Here is a 17917-nt window from a genome sequence, read left to right on the forward strand (position 1 = left end):
TGACTGTAATTTATATTATATATAACATTAAATAATACATATTATACATATAATTTATTATATATTTATAATATTATACTTTATATTGTATTATATGTATTATATACATACTACTGAGTAATGTCATTGACCTCGGCCGCGCGGCCTTGGCGGGGTCACTGACCTCGGCCGCGCGGCCTTGGCGGGGTCACTGACCTCGGTCGCGCGACCGCGGCGGGGTCAATGACCTCAGTCGCGNGACTGCGGTGNAGTCACTGACCTCGGCCGCGCGACCGCGGCGGTGTTACTGACTTCGGTCACGTGATTACGGTATATATATATATATATACACATATATGCGTATGTGTGTGTATTATATATAGATATAGAATATTACATATAATATATATAATATTCTCTTTTTTACCCTTTTTCCTGTCACGCGACTTTAGTCACGTGTTGTTTTTCTACTCTTCTCTTTTTTTAGTTTTTGAGTTTGATTTTTATGTGTTATTTCTGATATCTCTCATTTGTACTTCATGGATATTATATGGTTTGTAAGACGTATATATTACCTGTCATCATATTTTATCGCGATGACAGGTTGTGTTTACTGACACAACACGTTAAAATAAAAACAATAACAGCGTGCGCGTAGCAACACTTTTGTTGCAACACTTAGAAACAAAAAATCTTCAACTCATCAAAAGTTTATCGTTTCACGAAATATAGCGCATCTTAAATCTGAAAGGAGAGATTCTTTCAAACTTGAAAGCGGATACATGCGAGAACGTAATGGAGTCCGGAGAAAAACTCTGTAATTTCTTGCGTGGAGCTCTGTTTCCGCGATACGGCTTTGTGCATCGGCGATTCGATTGCGCGGCAATTCGCCGCGCTGGATGCACTCTATAGAATTACGGGTACCGCGCCGCGTTACATTCTCGTGCCGGCGGGCCATCGCGATGACATTATCCCTTCGCTGAGAGCTCTCACAATTTCTGCGGTCCGCAATCCGGCTTCCGCCAATCAACGCTTTCGCGCCGCCCGATAAATCGGATGAGTCTCGCCGCCGGTGCGCTGCACCTAATAAATCAGATTCGACGCGGAGCCAGCGGCATTGTGATCGATTATTCTGCGTATACGCGAGAAATCTGGAACTTGGCGATATCCCAATGCTGGATTCAATTTGTGAAACCCTAATGGCCGCGCGAGATCGCGTCGTCGAAGTTTTAAGAAATTGGAGCCGCGCATTCGATATATCACGTCGTACTGAATCACGATAATTGAACGACTACGGTGGCATGAATGTGTAATAGAAAGCGATGTTTCCAGCAAAATAAAATTTTTCTTTCAACGGTTCTCTGTTTGGTTTATACGATATTGGTTTTAATAACCTTTATAAGATTTACTCCTGCACTTCCGAGTTGAAACTGTGGACTCTCTGTTGAACAGATTTGAAAACTCAATTTTTTTTATCTGCCATACGCGAACAAACGCGCAATTCAATTGAAATTACTGACGTGCATTCCATAACTATATACGTACATGTAACGATATTGTATGACGATATATATACATGTACGTCGCGGTTCTTGAATGCGAATCAAAGATCTATTTGTGAAATTGACGCAACCGCGACAGTGCGGACATACCTAAATTTAATGGCAATATTATTTCGCTGCGCGAGCGCAAGCTGCTGAATCGGAATTCGCCAATCAATGTCCTTGCACGAGTTTCTCAAATCGGATAAACCCCTAGATTGAGCCACTCATAATGAATCTGATCGATCGATCAGGCCGTGTATAGGTACGTGCGAGGACACATATCGAAGATGAACCCGAGCGCCGAACGCGCCGCTAAAGCGATTTAGCTACGGATTCGAAACTACGGTAGTGACGTCGCCAAATGGAAAGTTTAGAGTGGAATTCGCAGAACCTTGTCCATAATTGCAGAGTTCTCTGAATTTTGGCGGCAATTAGGAACATCGATGTATTCAATGGGACGATTCCCGGCACCAGCCAGCGAGTAATACGGCGAAATTGTAAAAGGAATGGAAAATTAGTTGGCGCGTATAGTATCGAGATGAAATGAGAAAAGCGATGGATTTACGCTGTAATGGCGAGATAATTTCAAAAATCACGTTTATGCAAAAGATCTAGGTAACTATTATGTAAATTTTCGATTCTACTTGAAATAATCACGACTTTTATCGTTTTTCTCTTTTTCTTTTCCCCTTTAAAAAAAAAAGAAAAAAAACGACTATATTACTTCGATATTACGACAATATTATTTACAACAATCGGAATTGATTCCGAAAAGTTACATAATAAGTAACTAGTCAGGAACGCTGACGTGCGTGAAAATTGCGATGTTGATGAAGTTACACTTGTCGCGCACTTCACTCATTACCTTACGAAACAAATCACACATATGTACACACGCACACGCTTTTGATACACATGTTGCTTCAAAATTTCCGATATCCACAACAGAAATTCTATATAAATTCTTCCGGCCACGAATAAATCATTTATTCCTGCGTTACAATGTTTTATTAATTTAATTGATTGATGCACAATACGTATCATATCTAACAGTATTTAAAAAAAGTTGTAACTCTTTGAATTTTGTGAAGAGGAGAAATTGATGGAAAAATTGTCAAAAGATAACGAGAGAAGTCTAGTGTGAACTCCGGAGTTTGGAACAAAAAAATGTTTTCAGCTTTCTGACGCAAGGTAAAGTGTGTCATGTTGTGAGTTTTAATTTACGTCGGTAGACTGTACGTCAAAAGACTTAGCTTATACCTACATTTTACACAGTAGAACAGTGTACTTCAATCCGCGTTATAATATTTATTTAAAAATCCGTTCTTGTGAACCGACGAGCTCTTAGCGAGAACGAGTATTGCGAACACGACGGGAACTTTATATCTCTTTCGTAAGCAATACGACTTTTCATCCAGGTGTCTACAAAGGCGCAGTATTCGTTTAAGAAGCCGAGAATACTGTCAGAAGACTTTGAGAACTTTATCAAGAAGAAATCTCGTTCATTCCAATGCAGAAAGATTTGCGAGACGAGCGTTCGGTCTGAATTCTTAATACTTCTATTAAGTAAAACATTAAAACAAATAGTTAACATGTTAAAGACGCCCCTAAAAATTTCACAACGATTACTTTCTTTGAATATTATTTCAAACAACGTCGTAATTTTATATAGAACTTTTAATACAATAGAAAATAATATTGCAATGAGTGATTGTTTCTTGCAAAGTAGCATTACCAAAATAATAATGACGAAGCTCGCACGATGGAAGAGCGCACAGTCTAGCTGTGAAAAAGATAATATAAGTTTAAAGGAACGGCAAGAATGTATCAAAGATTATCAACAATCTGCTGAGTTCCGTCAGAAGATGCGACGTAGCAACGATTGTAAGGCGTCTGCAAAATGTTGTCAAAATTTCAGAAGCGATTTATTGAATCATAAGGAATACTATCGATCGATTGAATCTATTTGTCCAGTTTACTCGGAAAAACCTGTACCATACAGCAATAAGCAAGAATGTGAATTAGATAACCACGTGTTTTCTTCAACGCGAATAATGAGCAAGAACTGGATTTCCAGAAAACTAGCCACGCAAGGAAAAATTTATCACAAATGTAAGCCAAAACTGTGTACTTTTTCTCATTTGACTAAACGCAAAGAAATATGCCTTTCATCGCGCACACCGCGAGACTGTCGCGAAAACAAAATGAAAAACATAAGAGGACATAAGCTGAAACAAAATGTGACTATTTTTTCTACGCAACACTGTTCCAAACCGAAAGTGGAATCTTCTCTCGAACCAATTAAAACGTTGCGTGAGAAAGAAATATCAGCTGTGAAAATTAAAGTGCCAAAAACATATTCTGCACCCGACATTTACGACGATCAGATAAAACTCAATCTTTCTGCCAATTTTTCCATTTCTCCCGGTCTTGCTAATAAGACAGAAATGAAGGTCCAGAAATTTCAAACGCCGACAAGAAATGGTCGTTATTTCATCGAGAAACCTGAAGAGAAACTCGTCATGTCGGACATCAGAGATTGCAAGCACGAGCTGGCAAGATTCGATTATCGATCGAGTAAGAATTCTTACAAGGAGATGTGGAGTATCATTGTAAATCGCAATTCGTTCGAAGACGTGCAAGAAAGGCAAAAAGCTTCTTTATCTCGCGGTAGAAGGACAAAGAAACTGAAGTCGCGACAGAAAGAAACTACAAGGAAAAATAAGAAGAGAATTAACTTGCGTAGCGGATGGCTTCGACAAAAATATAAAATTCGTCTGAAGATTTTTCGAAAAAGAAACGGACGCGATCCCGGCCTTCCGCAGATTGTCGAGCTAATACAACCGCGTGGAAAAATGCGATCATTCCCGCCAAAAGTGCCACGAAGGAAAGCGAACTTGCGCCTCAATTGAAAAGTCCGTGTCCGCTCGATTGTCTACTCAAATCGCCGGATGTCAAGACAAAAAGTTATTCAATGAAGATAAAAAAAAAAACAAGCAAAACGAGCGCTTGCGGGCGAAGAAAATATTCTCCCAAAAAGCATTGAACTGAACTTTTAAAGCTATTTTGAAATTTGCTCTTTGTTAACATTAAAATTGTATAAATTGTATACCTGTACTTTTAAATCTCACGTTCATTTTTTATATCTAAAATAAAAGAATAAAATTTTAATATCACGAATAAACGCAATAAATATTGAAATCACAATTTAGACGGAAATATTATTTAATTTCGCGCTAAAAGCGCGGTGGCGATAAGAACTTAAACAACAAATAGAATTTGCGTAGAGTACTCGGCGTTTTATTCATTCATTCTGCTTGGTTTATATTAATAACAAGTAGCGTAGCAGAGCTTTGTAAGTAAAATATATGCACAATGCATCCAAAGGTGGCATTATAAAGAGGTGCAGGAGAGAAGCGTGGAAATGAAAAAATGCAGCTCGCACGGATGGCCCGAAACGGCTGCGAAAGAAGTCCGCTCGCAGCAGCTGCGCGGGCTTCCAACTTTTCACGTTTATCATTATCTCACCCTCTCCTCGTACGCCCTTATTTTTGTACCCGGTGGAACAAACTTGCGCATCAAACGTCGCTGTTTTATGGCCGGTATATATTTTCATTTCCGTCGTAGAATGATATATCTCGTAGCCCTAATAAACGCGACTCGGGATTTAGCGGGCATTTATCTTGTCTACATCGTCGGGAATATAATAGGAAAAAACGGCTATGCGAATTCTCGTTAATCCAATTTCAATTCAGAGCGCGGTGGTAGATTTTGCATTTGACGGCGAGTCTACATTCTCAATTTGATTTTTATTTAATGTTATAAAACTGATATATTATAAATTATTATTGGAGCTTAAAAAATACGTATATACGTATATTTTAATTTTACGTTTATTTTAATTAGTATGGACAATATGATTTATGACATGTAGGTGCATTTCTTTTGCACGCATAAAACTTGATTTATATATTTAACCCAGCCTCTTTACTTTTGGTTTGCTCATTCAATGAGCTTGTTACATCGCTCTGATGATTCTAAAATTGCAACCTGTCTACAAGTACGTTAACCCATATTCCGCAAGTACCTATCTGCAAGTACATTAACCCATGTTTTTTTCTTTACTGAAACGGCGCGCAATTAAGGAGCACGGTAAAATTGGCAAGAAACGAACGCCACTGGTAATGTTCACGATCGTTGGCTCCTAATTGAACGCTGACGAATAACCGCTGCTCTTCGGTCAGTCGTTATCTCTATAACAAACGGAAATAATAAAAACCGCCAGCGATATTTTCATAATATTTATACGGAACGGTCTGCACTTTGTTGCAGATAAACAATGATTGGTTCCACATGGAGCATCGATCCGTGGAGAAGAGGTCAACGGAGCCGCATCTCCAAATGCACCAGAGACTAATGAAAGACTTCAGAGTACGTCGAGCGGAGCAACAGCGGGCGAAATCGCGAACCAAAAGGGATCTTATAATCAAACGTCCGTCCAATACACCAATCATGTTGAACGACGACAGGTGGCCTCAGATGTGGTATTTGGTAAGTAGTTTTAATTTATGCATTATTTTTTTATATTTTTTTATTTAGGACGATTCTTCCAAAATAATTTTATAATACGCGTTACAAGATAAATTATATACTATTGTACTCAATTATTATTATTATAAAAGTTATTATTATTAAAGTTATTATTATTATAAAATATTGTAAACATACGTATATACAGTAATTTTGTGTATTACGTGTAATAACACAATTTACGTTTATCTCAGTGATAAACTTTGAGCATTTTTAGTAAATATATATATAAGCGTACATAGAGCTATATTTTTTTTATATCTTAACTTTTTGAAAAGTAATATCGCGGTTACCAAGAATAATACAGTTAAACGAACTCGACAGATATCAACTTCTTAAAAAGAGCGCTACTTTATATCGTAGATATAATTAATGCCGTTTTATGGCCGGTATATAGATATAAAGTAGCGCTCTTTTTAAAAAGTTGATCCACGTTTACCGACTAAAAGTTGATGATGTAGAGAGAGATGTTTGATAATTTTTCTTTTCAGAACAGGGGAAAAGGATTAGACATGAATGTGCAAGGCGCTTGGGCCGAGGGAATTACTGGAAATGGCGTCGTAGTCACAATTCTCGATGATGGATTGGAGAAGGATCATCCTGATCTTTTAAAAAATTATGTAAGTATTTGAATTAAAAGTTTTAATACACACACACACACACACACACATTTTCTATTAAAAGGATTTTAGTTTTTTGATTCCATAAAATCAGTTTTTGTAGATAAACTAAACACATTCATATGTGTGTTTTAATATTAAAAAGTGCTAATTAGATTTTTTACAATTAGAGTATATTCAATATGAAATATTATACAAATCGGACCACTCAACCACTTTTTCATATTTGATTAAAGTGTGTTATAGAATTTTTTGTTGAAACTATCGTAATCTAATAAAATAGCTTTTTGTGTAATTACTTTGCGCTAATAAATCGTAAATACTAATATTTGCGTACTATCGCGCGCGACGAATGAGTTTTGCGTATTTTTGTCAAAAAAGAGAGGAAAAAAGAGAGGAAAAAAATTCCAACTGAGTGCACAAAGAATATGGCAGATGAAGGCGTATACGTGAAAAATATCAGCTGTTGAGCGCGAATATGGAAAGAGGTTATCCGGCGTGCACGTGTATGCCGAGCAGCTATTGATTCACAGATGGTCATTGAATGAAATACCTGCAGTAAAAGGTGAATCGCATTAATCAGTTATGTAGTAGAGGTATTGCGCTTCAGTGCATTACTCTGATTGCGTGAATTTTTTACGATCGCGTAGTCATTTCTTATTATGCAGTTAAATACTTAAAGTAAGAAAACCTTTAGATATACATCATTCATGATTAAAACGTAATATTTCATTTTTTCAATTATTATGAATTTTATATTATATACATTTACCTTTATATTCTTTGTAAATTTTAATTTGTTATTTTCACTTTTCTGTTTCAGGATCCGCAAGCGAGTTACGACGTTAACAGTCACGACGAAGATCCGATGCCGAGGTACGATATGGTAGATAGCAATCGCCACGGCACTAGATGCGCCGGTGAGGTAGCAGCCACTGCCAACAATTCTTTGTGCTCTGTAGGCGTTGCTTTTGGAGCTGGCGTGGGTGGTAAGTGATCCTAGAAGAAATGTTGCTTTTGTTAAGTCTTCAAGGAGTACGTTATATTATAACATCTAACGATAAAAGAAAAAGCTTTATTATATTACATAGAATTATATTATAATTAAATATTATATTACATAGAATTCTTGTTCATTATACAATCGAGTAATGTGAGATTTTCAGACAAACTAAGAATTAGATATTAGAAAGATGTTTTCGAATTCTTAGTTAAAGCAGAGAATTGGCAGAATATCAGTTTCTCGGGAATGACAGCTCAATTTCGAGCAATCACTTGTATCAGCTTGCAGTTCTGTTTCCAATTAGTAACGGTGTAGTCGGCGTCGGAACTCGCGCTTGACTACGATCGACATGTATTTGTAATATGCAAAATTGATATCATGATGCGTCATTTTCAAATTGGAATCGAGCTTGGCAATAGCCTGTTACATTCGGAACTGATCCAAATCGTAGCGCGGATACCCAATTCCGACCTTGTAAATTGGATCCTATGCACCACGTGCATGCGGGAATTGTGTGGGATAATTAACTCAAACATGAAAACGCATGACCATTTGGAAACTCCTGATACACGTACATGTGTATCGTTGAATATTCTAAAGAGAAAAGGATTTATATATAAAAAAAAAATATGTAAATAGTGCGATATATAGTGCTAGCGAAATGATTATTAATTTAGTTATTTTTTATTTTTGCACAGGTGTTCGAATGCTAGATGGCGATGTAACGGATGCTGTCGAAGCGAGATCTTTGAGTCTGAATCCTCAACACATCGACATTTATAGTGCCTCGTGGGGGCCTGATGATGACGGAAAAACTGTAGACGGACCTGGTGAATTGGCTACTAGAGCTTTCATTGAAGGAATCACAAAAGTAAGTGCTTTAAATATCCTGTGTTAACCCTTTTATTACGATGTGTACGTGTGCACGAGAGTGCTTTCTCTGTACGGAGAAGTCCATCGTGAATACCTATTTTGTAGATAGAGAAAAATATGTGTAGTTTTATAACATGATTGTCTAAATGTTAATTAAAAACTGAATTGATATAAAATACTGAGCGCCGAGTATCGACAGCTCGTTACGTGGATGCCGATTATAGTAGGCACTCGCGTATACAGGTTCTCGTATAGATGCTGATTTTAAAGTCGGCGTTAGGAATAAAAGCGTTAATATAAGTGTATTTACTTCTTTGTTATCACAATCTGTCACTCGCACAAAAGACAAAGAAAATTAAAAAATCTTATCTCAGTATCTTCAACTTCTGTGATTGAATACTGTTTTTATACGAGAGAAATAATTTTGTTTATAGACAATTAAATTTCAAACACTTTGCAAATTTCCCACATAAACGTATTTTATGTTTTCCTCGTGTACATTATTTAAACGTTATTTGTTTAATCGAAAAATTATTCATTGATCGTATTTCTGGTAATAATCTTAATTGCCATATCTTTTTCGTTATTACGTCTTTGACGAGCTGAAAGAAAGTATGCTAGATGCCCTGGAGCATCAAACTTCGACGTAGTAGCGTAATCCACTTAGGACTGCAATTTTCTTCGCTATAATTTCCCGCGCTATGACAAGATAAATGCAATTAGCTTTACGAGGTATCCGCTACGACACGGAAGCTTCTAGGTTGCCTCGAGACGCTTCCTTACTCTCAAGCGTCAAGCAGCGAAAGATTTTCAAGTTTTGTTTATAGGTTGTTAAAGCGATACATAGAACATCAATAACAACACAATTTCAATACGATATTTCTATTCAAAAATCAATTTTTATTTTAAAAAACTGAAAATACTTTGCATTTAAAAGCAATTTGCACGCTTATGTTCAAACTAATTTCTTCACATACTGATACTTTTCTTAGAAAAGTAGCGAGCGCTGATCGATAAGCTATTTAATGCGACGGTACAGTATTGAAATGCCGATGTGACAAAATTGTTCGCACGTAATTGAAGATTGTTACGCTTCAATCTTCCATGACTTCTCTTTAAAATCGAAATTCTTTTGGAATTATTCTTTATGTTCCAGCTATTCAAATCTTTGCTCAAAGAGAACTTAATGGCTTGTTAAGAAGAAAATATAACAGCTTTTGTAATTAGAGTTTAATTTCTTTGAGATCAAATTTTTTGCTCTCTTAATTTCTTATATTTAAAGAAATGTATTTTAACTTGCAATGTTTTTTTTCTCGAGAACTACAACACACAGACACAAAAAAAAGTTTCTTTAAGAGCCGTAACTTTTGCTGTTACGAAGTTCTTCGAGACTTTTAATAAATATAAGCCATAAACCTTTAGATTTTTCGGTAATTGTTTTCTATTATAATATAAATATTATTATTGCCAAACAGATATTTTTTAAATATCTGTTTAGCAATAATACTTTGAAAGAAATTTGTTTCCTTACATAGAATATGTTTGTATTTGTTTCGTTTATAGCCTTTTTCTTTCGAATCTAGTTAGAAGCAAAATTCGCTCGTTCATTATTAATTCGATTTATGTGCTCGTGTCCGAACAAACGCGTCGCGGGATGAAGTGAAATTCGCACAAATGTATCACGCAAAAGCATTCCCCGAGATCTTCCGAGTTTCATCGGCGACAATAGCCATTGTCATCTCGATGTATGTATATGCCTCGCGCGGAGGCGACTCTTCGATCGTGTTCGCAGCGTTCCTTTATCGCGATCCTAGAATGGCGAACTTTAGCACTGAGAGCATCTTTGCTTCAAGTAACGATCATTAAAGCGCAGATACTCACTATTAAAGAGGAACTATCAAGAAATTGTAGAGAAACTCCGATCTTTAGTACAGCCCGTTTCGGTTATTCACGAGTTATGTAATCATGCCTCATTTTGCGAGACACTGTTATAATCGTCAATAATTCAAGTTAAACAATTTACGTACTTTACACACATTTAAGAGATATAATATTAATAAATAATCAATTTTCCTTATGTTAATGGTTTTTTTTTACATATTTTGATTAAAACAAAAACAAAAACAAATATCGAACTTTTTTTCGAATTTGATATCTTTTTGTCGTAATTAAAACTTGTACTTAGTATCGAAAAACTCATTTTTTTGAAGTAATTTCCTCCCGACTGTATCACTTTATTAACCACTTTGAAATGCGTGGACGATTAATTTCTTTCGACGCCGATGTTCGCGTCATATAGTCGTTGGACTGAACGATGATAGACGTAATTCGATTAATGGCGACGAAGAACTCCTTCAGACCCGGTTTAATAGACTCTCGCCGGCGAGAGGTCAGCTCTCGGAAAGTTTCTAATTGGGTGCTTTTAAGCGACTGGTTGGCTTGAACCGCGCACGCTAGCATGTATTGCCATTTTAGGCTCACTACTGACGGCGTGTAGTCGTAAATCATATGCAAATGTCAGTACGGTCAGTGTGAAACTTTGTTGGGATATATGGTAACTATTGTATATACGTCTTCTTGAAGAAGAAATTATTGCATTTTCACATATATTAATTATATAATATTGTTTATTATCAAAATCTTCTAAGCTCTCCTTCCGAACAATGTGTGTGTGATAAACTTATTTGTATATTATACTACTCATCAATGTGCTCAGTATTCGCGAAATACAAATGACGTTGATTCTATAAAGCCACTTCGTTATCTTCGCAGCAGCTTGACTTTGCTCGTAGCTTGACTTGCACAGTAGTAGATATTTAACAATGACAATTCCCTTTGAAAGCGTATCAGATTATATCTATCTTATATTCGATAGACGGATGAATATATATGTACGGACGTATTCGGAATTCTCTTTGTGGTCTGTTAACAGGTTCTCGATAATCTCACCCTTTGGTCAATACAGCCGAAATTAACTACAGTATTTGCATTTTGGATATAAGCGATGGATAATTGTATGAATTACGGTACGCGTTTATGTTAAATTTAACTACTTCATACATACAATTCTTTTTTGGATTTCTTTATGGCGACTACAGTTATGTTGTTTTGCTCGATAGATTTATTCTGTTGTTTTACTTGATAGATTTAAATAAATGTTTTTAAAAATAGAAGTATCGTGTAGAGTAAGACAACTAAGATATTTGTTCCAATTTCTAGAGTAGAGTGTTTATTAAAGTACATTTTATTTGCACTTAAGATTGAGTAAAATAGTGTTACCTGAACTTACATTGCTTAATTTTAATACAATGTTAATTAATTGTTATTATATAGCAATAATAATTTTCTTACCTATAAGTGTTCAATGCAGCGATACACCATCGATCTTTATCACTTTACGATCAAATAGCCTGTACTGATCAAAGGCTCGAACGCTATATTACTGAATTAGTTAACGGTGCGTCTCAAAGAGAGTTCAGAATTCGTGGTCACGCCTACACTGCCTGGTCTTATCACGAGATAACTAAATCCTCTTTTCTTATAATCTTATAGTAAAATAAACACCTGTAATCTCATTGAAAGTAGACAATGTATATTATGTGTATTGCAAGTTTGAAAACATATATTTGTGTAAATAAATAATAAAAAACTATATATATATTTTTTATATTCTATATATATATTTCTTTTTTTAGTCAAACAAGATTTATATATACTTTATATTCTTTTTTTAGTAAAACAAAATTTATATATTGTTAGCAAGCATTGTTTAATTAAGTAATTACTAGTAATGATTGCTGTCTTTTCGAAGAATCTCTAACACTTTTGTTTTTAAGTAATTGATCACATACTACACGATTCGTTTCTCATTAATTAATTTTTAATCTTGCCGAAGATCAAGAATTCAATTTCTAAAATTCTTTGATCTTACTTGTCAACAGTATATATATGTATACAATATTTAGGAAAATTGTCGTTACGTGCTCGAGGCAATTTAGACTCGACTCTAGACCATTAGCTAAACATTCAACTCAATCGATTTTCTAACAATAGTTCCGTTTCGAATCATCCAACACTGTGTGTCTTCGGCCGCACAATGAAAACAGCTTTAGCATGCAAAATGTCTCAAACTTCTAAAGTACTTTAAGCGTCTTAAAGCCAAGTACCTATTAGGTAAAAAACTCTAAAATGTGTCTGAAGTATCTAGATTTACTTTGGCTTGACACTTTCAGCATTGAATATGTTTGTCACATCGTATTAAATAAATTCTTTGAGTGATGCAATAGAAAAACAACGCTTATATAAAACAAAAAAAAGATATATATATTTCTTTTTACATAGACATTTTTAATTATAGTATAATTATCTGAATCATATATATATCAAGTCGAAAGTGTGTTATTTATTTCCGGTCGGATTAAAACGAATTCGTCGATTTAATTGAACGTCAGGGTCGCAATGGCAAAGGCTCGATTTTCGTTTGGGCATCCGGGAACGGAGGTCGGGATCACGACAACTGCAATTGCGACGGCTACACCAATAGCATCTGGACCTTGTCGATCAGCAGCGCGACTGAGAACGGTTACGTACCTTGGTACAGCGAGGCGTGTTCGTCTACTCTCGCTACCACTTACAGTTCAGGCTCTACCGGTGAGAAACAAGTCGTCACTACGGATCTGCATCATCATTGCACGAGTAGTCACACTGGTACATCCGCTTCGGCACCTTTAGCGGCTGGTATTTGTGCTCTCGCCTTAGAGGCGAACAAAGATCTGACCTGGAGGGACATGCAACACATTGTGGTCAGAACCGCCAAGCCTGCGAATTTGCAAGCTTCCGATTGGGTGGTCAACGGAGTTGGTAGAAACGGTGAGCTTTTAGTAAAAGAAATACTGAGATTTTATCGACAATTAAATGATAGTTGAACATATTTTAGAAAAACAATAATTTTATTAGAAAATAAAAACGTTACAAAAATAAAATAATAATAGATTATTTTATTTTTTTATATTTGTGCTAATTTTCTTTTTTGTATTCTCTTTTAACATTTTATTTTTATAAATTAAAATTAATCAGAGTATTTTCTCAACTTTTCTTCTATTATAATAAAATAATATAATAAAATAATATAATTACTATCTTATTTATTTAAAATAAAATAACTTGTAATGCGTTGCGATAAAATTTAATATTCAACAGTAAGCCATAGTTTTGGTTATGGCTTAATGGACGCCACTGCCATGGTACGTTTAGCAAGAAGATGGAGAACTGTTCCGGAACAACACAAGTGCGAAGTATCAGCGCCGCATACAGGCAGGTAAGAAGAAGTTGTAGATTATGTTATTAAACAAAAGTAATTTAAATGTAGTATTTTTATTCGGACATGTCGGTCTTATCTATTCAAGCACTATATGAAATTGCACGGCAGGAATTACGTTTAATACGATTATATTGTCGTGGCTTGTAACTTGACGAGAAATTACATTCAGCGCGATTCAAAGAGATAGAGATATAAAGTATTAAACAATGCGTATTAAATAAATAAAAAATATTAAATAATGCGTAATTAACTGGAATGAAAAAAGACGTATATTTACTTATAAAAATACTTGCAAAAACTTTGATGCGCGAGATCTTGATTCGATTTTCATTCACTTTTCAGACAAATACCGCCGAAGAGCCAATTGGTTCTCGACTTACATGTTAAGGAGTGCAGCGGCGTTAATTTTCTCGAGCATGTTCAGGTATTATTATTATTATTATTATTATTAATCTTAGATTATGTCTCTGCTAAAGTGTGTATGTGTGTGTAAGAAACATGATAAAGTACTAACACACACGTGAAGAGTGTGATTGGCGATAATGGCGCAATGATACGCTTGTCACAGGCAAAGGTATCGCTGATGGCAGCAAGACGAGGAGATCTTCAGATACAGCTAACGTCTCCTCAAGGCACCAAGAGCACTCTTCTCGCTAAGAGGCCGCACGATGTCTCGAAGGCTGGTTTCACTCAATGGCCATTTATGTCAGTGCACACATGGGGAGAACGACCGCATGGCATTTGGAAGTTAGAAATCCACAATGAGGGTCGGTACTTCGGTAAGTTAGTCATTTTACTCGAACAATAACAACCAATTCAATTACTCGGTTACTAATTGATGCCCAATTAATAGAAATTTTCTGTATTTTCAATGTTATAGTTTTCATTTGTTAAAACTTAACTAATTAAAATTAATCAGCTAACTTATTTAGCGTTAAAATTACTAACATCGATATTTTCATACATTAGAGAAGACTATATATTATACGTTAGTAAAGCATTGCATTAGATTCAAACGTCATAGGCAAAGCGCTTCGGAGATTACGCCAGCATTAGCTCCAACATTCGAAGATGTCTTTCGCTGAGATCTAAATTTCAAATAAGACTCTACCTAGTTTGCTATAACAACAGTTTCCAAGTGTCTTAGCAGTACTATTATAAGGTCACAGTTACTAAGTTCTTCACTTGCAGAAAGCATCTGCATTTGTCAGCCGAAATGTCCGCAAGTATTTGCAAGAAGAAACTTGCTGACACATCGACATCTAGTTTTTACTCTTTCATATCGAAATAAATAATAAAATCAGCTTTTCTCGATAAATTTTTTTCTCTTGCGATCTCGATGATTATCTTTATCTAATTGGAAAAAAAAAGAAAAAAAAACAAAACATGTGTTGAAACGATTAATCAATTCATATTTGTAATATCCGAGCGGAATGGCTTAAACATATCTGGAATTATATTTGCATTCTGCAATGCGAGTTGGTTGTCCATTCGGCAGGATTCCTATGATATTCCCGCAGTTCGGCTTGTGTCTGGGACGCCACTGAGAAAGCTCTTACATAAGCCCCATTCGCGCGCAATCATTAAGGAAGTGCATTATCTCAAGAGATGGATAATTGCCAAATTCGAGCTATATCCTTCTCGCAAAGTGTCCTCGACGGCAAATAGCGGCGAGACGTTTCGCGACTAACATAGCCAATCTTTAGTAAGATGTGAGAGCGTTAAAACCACCTTCAAACTGTTTCCGCGACGACTCATCATGACCGGTGACTGTGTAAACGTCCTGAAATGTTTCTTCTTCGAACAAGTTAAGCAAATAAAAATTCAAATTGCTTAGAATGTTATTTTTAAAATCGAACGTTTCTTGAGAGTCTTGATAATCGTAAAAATTTCGGACATCTCGAAGTCGTGCTGATACTTCTCGATAAGCTGCTTCGCCGAATTACATTTAATATATCTGATCTGTACGTTTAGCTTTGATATTCTTATACTACACATTCTGCGTTATACGATACATCAGTGAACGCGTAAAATCTTCCCTTTGACCACGACATCCGTTTTTTTTTCTGCTGCATTCTGGATCAGGACGCGCGACACTGCATGAATGGGCGTTGATCTTCTACGGCACAGCGACACTTCCCGACAGAACAGAATACGCTCTCTACAACCCGGCCGGTATAAGTATGCCCAGACGACCGTTTGTGAAGCCGCGCGAGACTTACTCAAAGAGCCAGAACACTCTGACGAAAGGCAACAAACAGGCACAGCATAAATCCGACAAGTCCGGCAATCTGAATCCTCTTTATGTAACGAACGCACAGAGTCAGTCGCAGAGGAAGGGCAAAGTCCGCGGACAGCACAAAAACGGTAAATCGGCCAATAAACCGAGTCCGAAGCCCACTGCTCAGACTCTCCGGGGTCTCACAGGAATCAATAAAGGAGCCAATAGCGTAGCCGGAGAGATGCGCTTGATCACATCAAGACCACGCGGCAGAAGTACACCCAGTCCGATCACATCGACCCAAGTGATTACGACAAAGACGCAGATTGCAGTGACGACCAGACACAGGATCGTCGACCTGATAACTGCTTCGCCTCTGCAGAGAGGACTGATCTTGTTGGAACCACCGGCGAAGGCGGCCACCAACAAAGTGCCAGCGGTATTTCAACAGTATCCCAAGATCCAGCAACTTTATCCGGTTTATGGAGGAGTTCGTGGCATCGGTCAGCAGCACGCCACCAGAGCCAAAGGACACGACCTGCTGCAAGACGAGCAATTTGACCCGAGAAACTTGCAGCTTGACAAGGGTATCTACATACCTTTAAACTCGAGTCGGCGAGATGCGTCGAATGTTTAGTGGCGCGATCGGAAGCTAAGTTTATATATATTTAAAAGAGAAAATCAATATTAGTTTAATGGATAAACAGTTAATTTTTATCTTTAATAAAAAATGCTAAAAAAAATAAAAGAAACTATATTGTGACAAAAATAATTTAAATTTATATATTAAAAATAAATTACTTAACTTACAAAATATACGTTTTCAGTTTATGTCTATACACCTGACAATTCTAAAGAATCAAAAATCAATGCTCAACACAATTACAGTGTTAATAATCTGTATTGAGATCCGTATTCTGTTTGCTATTGAACATTTTTGCGAAAAAATAGCATTGCAGGTAAAAGCGGAAATACGCAGTGACCAATGACATCAATCTATCAACACTGTTGTTAGCCAGCGGTGGTATTTTGTAGGACAACAAAGAGTATCGTTTCGTAGCTTCCGATCGTTTTCCATTCGCTTCCACGCGTCCGTCCACGCGTGTTAGAAAGTAGAGATGCGGTATCACGCGCAAAGCCTCGAAGATTAAACGAATCCGTTGAAATTTGGTTTTTTTACATTATCTTTTTCTTGTTAGCTGTTTCGCTTTGATTACGACCACATTATAGTCACCTTCGTTTGCACAATAAAATATGTTATCTATATTCGGCTATTAATACATAATACTTTAGTCTAAACAGCCGCATATTTTGCGTTATTTCCACGTTTTTGTTATCTCAAATTATATGTAGATTGTTCTATGTGAAGTGATTTCACTGCATGTTTTGCCAAATAATGAAAAATTTTTATCGATAATGCTTCATTTTTCCTTATGTGAGAATAAAAAATATTTATAAAGTGCTTTTACATAAAATGCATCATTTGTTTGTTTGTTTGTCGGATCATTTTATACGAACATTCTACATATATGCTATTGACACTTTTAGCATCTATAGGTAGTTGAATGAATCTAGATAATGAATCGTAAGTAAAACCTTATTGTTGCTGTTTGATATATCTGTGATTTATAAAACGTTATAATTTTATGTGTAACATTATTGTGCTTAGTTTGTAGAAATTAATGAATTGGTTACTTGATAATTGATTATAGCAGAAAATCTTTAAGAATACATTGTGTGATTTGAAAAGAGCACATTGCACTTGTG

At 36.1% G+C, this 17917-nt stretch overlaps 2 protein-coding genes across 6 annotated transcripts in view; both read left to right on the forward strand.

Annotated features, from left to right (window-relative positions):
• Positions 1-17917, forward strand: part of LOC109853364 (furin-like protease 1) — a 167271-nt gene that overhangs the window by 130439 nt on the left and 18915 nt on the right. For 3 of the 5 annotated variants that reach the window (XR_002250106.1, XM_020425408.1, XM_020425407.1), the window contains 9 exons: positions 5856-6074; positions 6605-6733; positions 7557-7722; positions 8435-8607; positions 13061-13478; positions 13809-13926; positions 14272-14353; positions 14498-14708; positions 16015-16737. Coding sequence is in view for 4 of the 5 variants with exons in the window: in XM_020425408.1 (XP_020280997.1) it covers positions 5856-6074; positions 6605-6733; positions 7557-7722; positions 8435-8607; positions 13061-13478; positions 13809-13926; positions 14272-14353; positions 14498-14708; positions 16015-16737 (2239 nt within the window). In the remaining variant the exon portion in view is untranslated. The remainder of the gene's footprint in view (positions 1-5855; positions 6075-6604; positions 6734-7556; positions 7723-8434; positions 8608-13060; positions 13479-13808; positions 13927-14271; positions 14354-14497; positions 14709-16014; positions 16738-17917) is intronic. The other 2 variants (XM_020425409.1, XM_020425411.1) reach the window with 1 other exon arrangement.
• On the forward strand, positions 2424-4647 carry LOC109853367. The gene is made up of 2 exons (XM_020425418.1): positions 2424-2714; positions 2942-4647. Exon 2 carries the CDS (start codon positions 3116-3118, stop codon positions 4433-4435), a length of 1320 nt encoding a protein of 439 aa, XP_020281007.1. The 5' UTR covers positions 2424-2714; positions 2942-3115; the 3' UTR covers positions 4436-4647.

Source organism: Pseudomyrmex gracilis, unplaced genomic scaffold, assembly GCF_002006095.1.
Source record: "Pseudomyrmex gracilis isolate BER0280 unplaced genomic scaffold, ASM200609v1 scaffold_47, whole genome shotgun sequence".
Taxonomy (NCBI): domain Eukaryota; kingdom Metazoa; phylum Arthropoda; class Insecta; order Hymenoptera; family Formicidae; genus Pseudomyrmex; species Pseudomyrmex gracilis.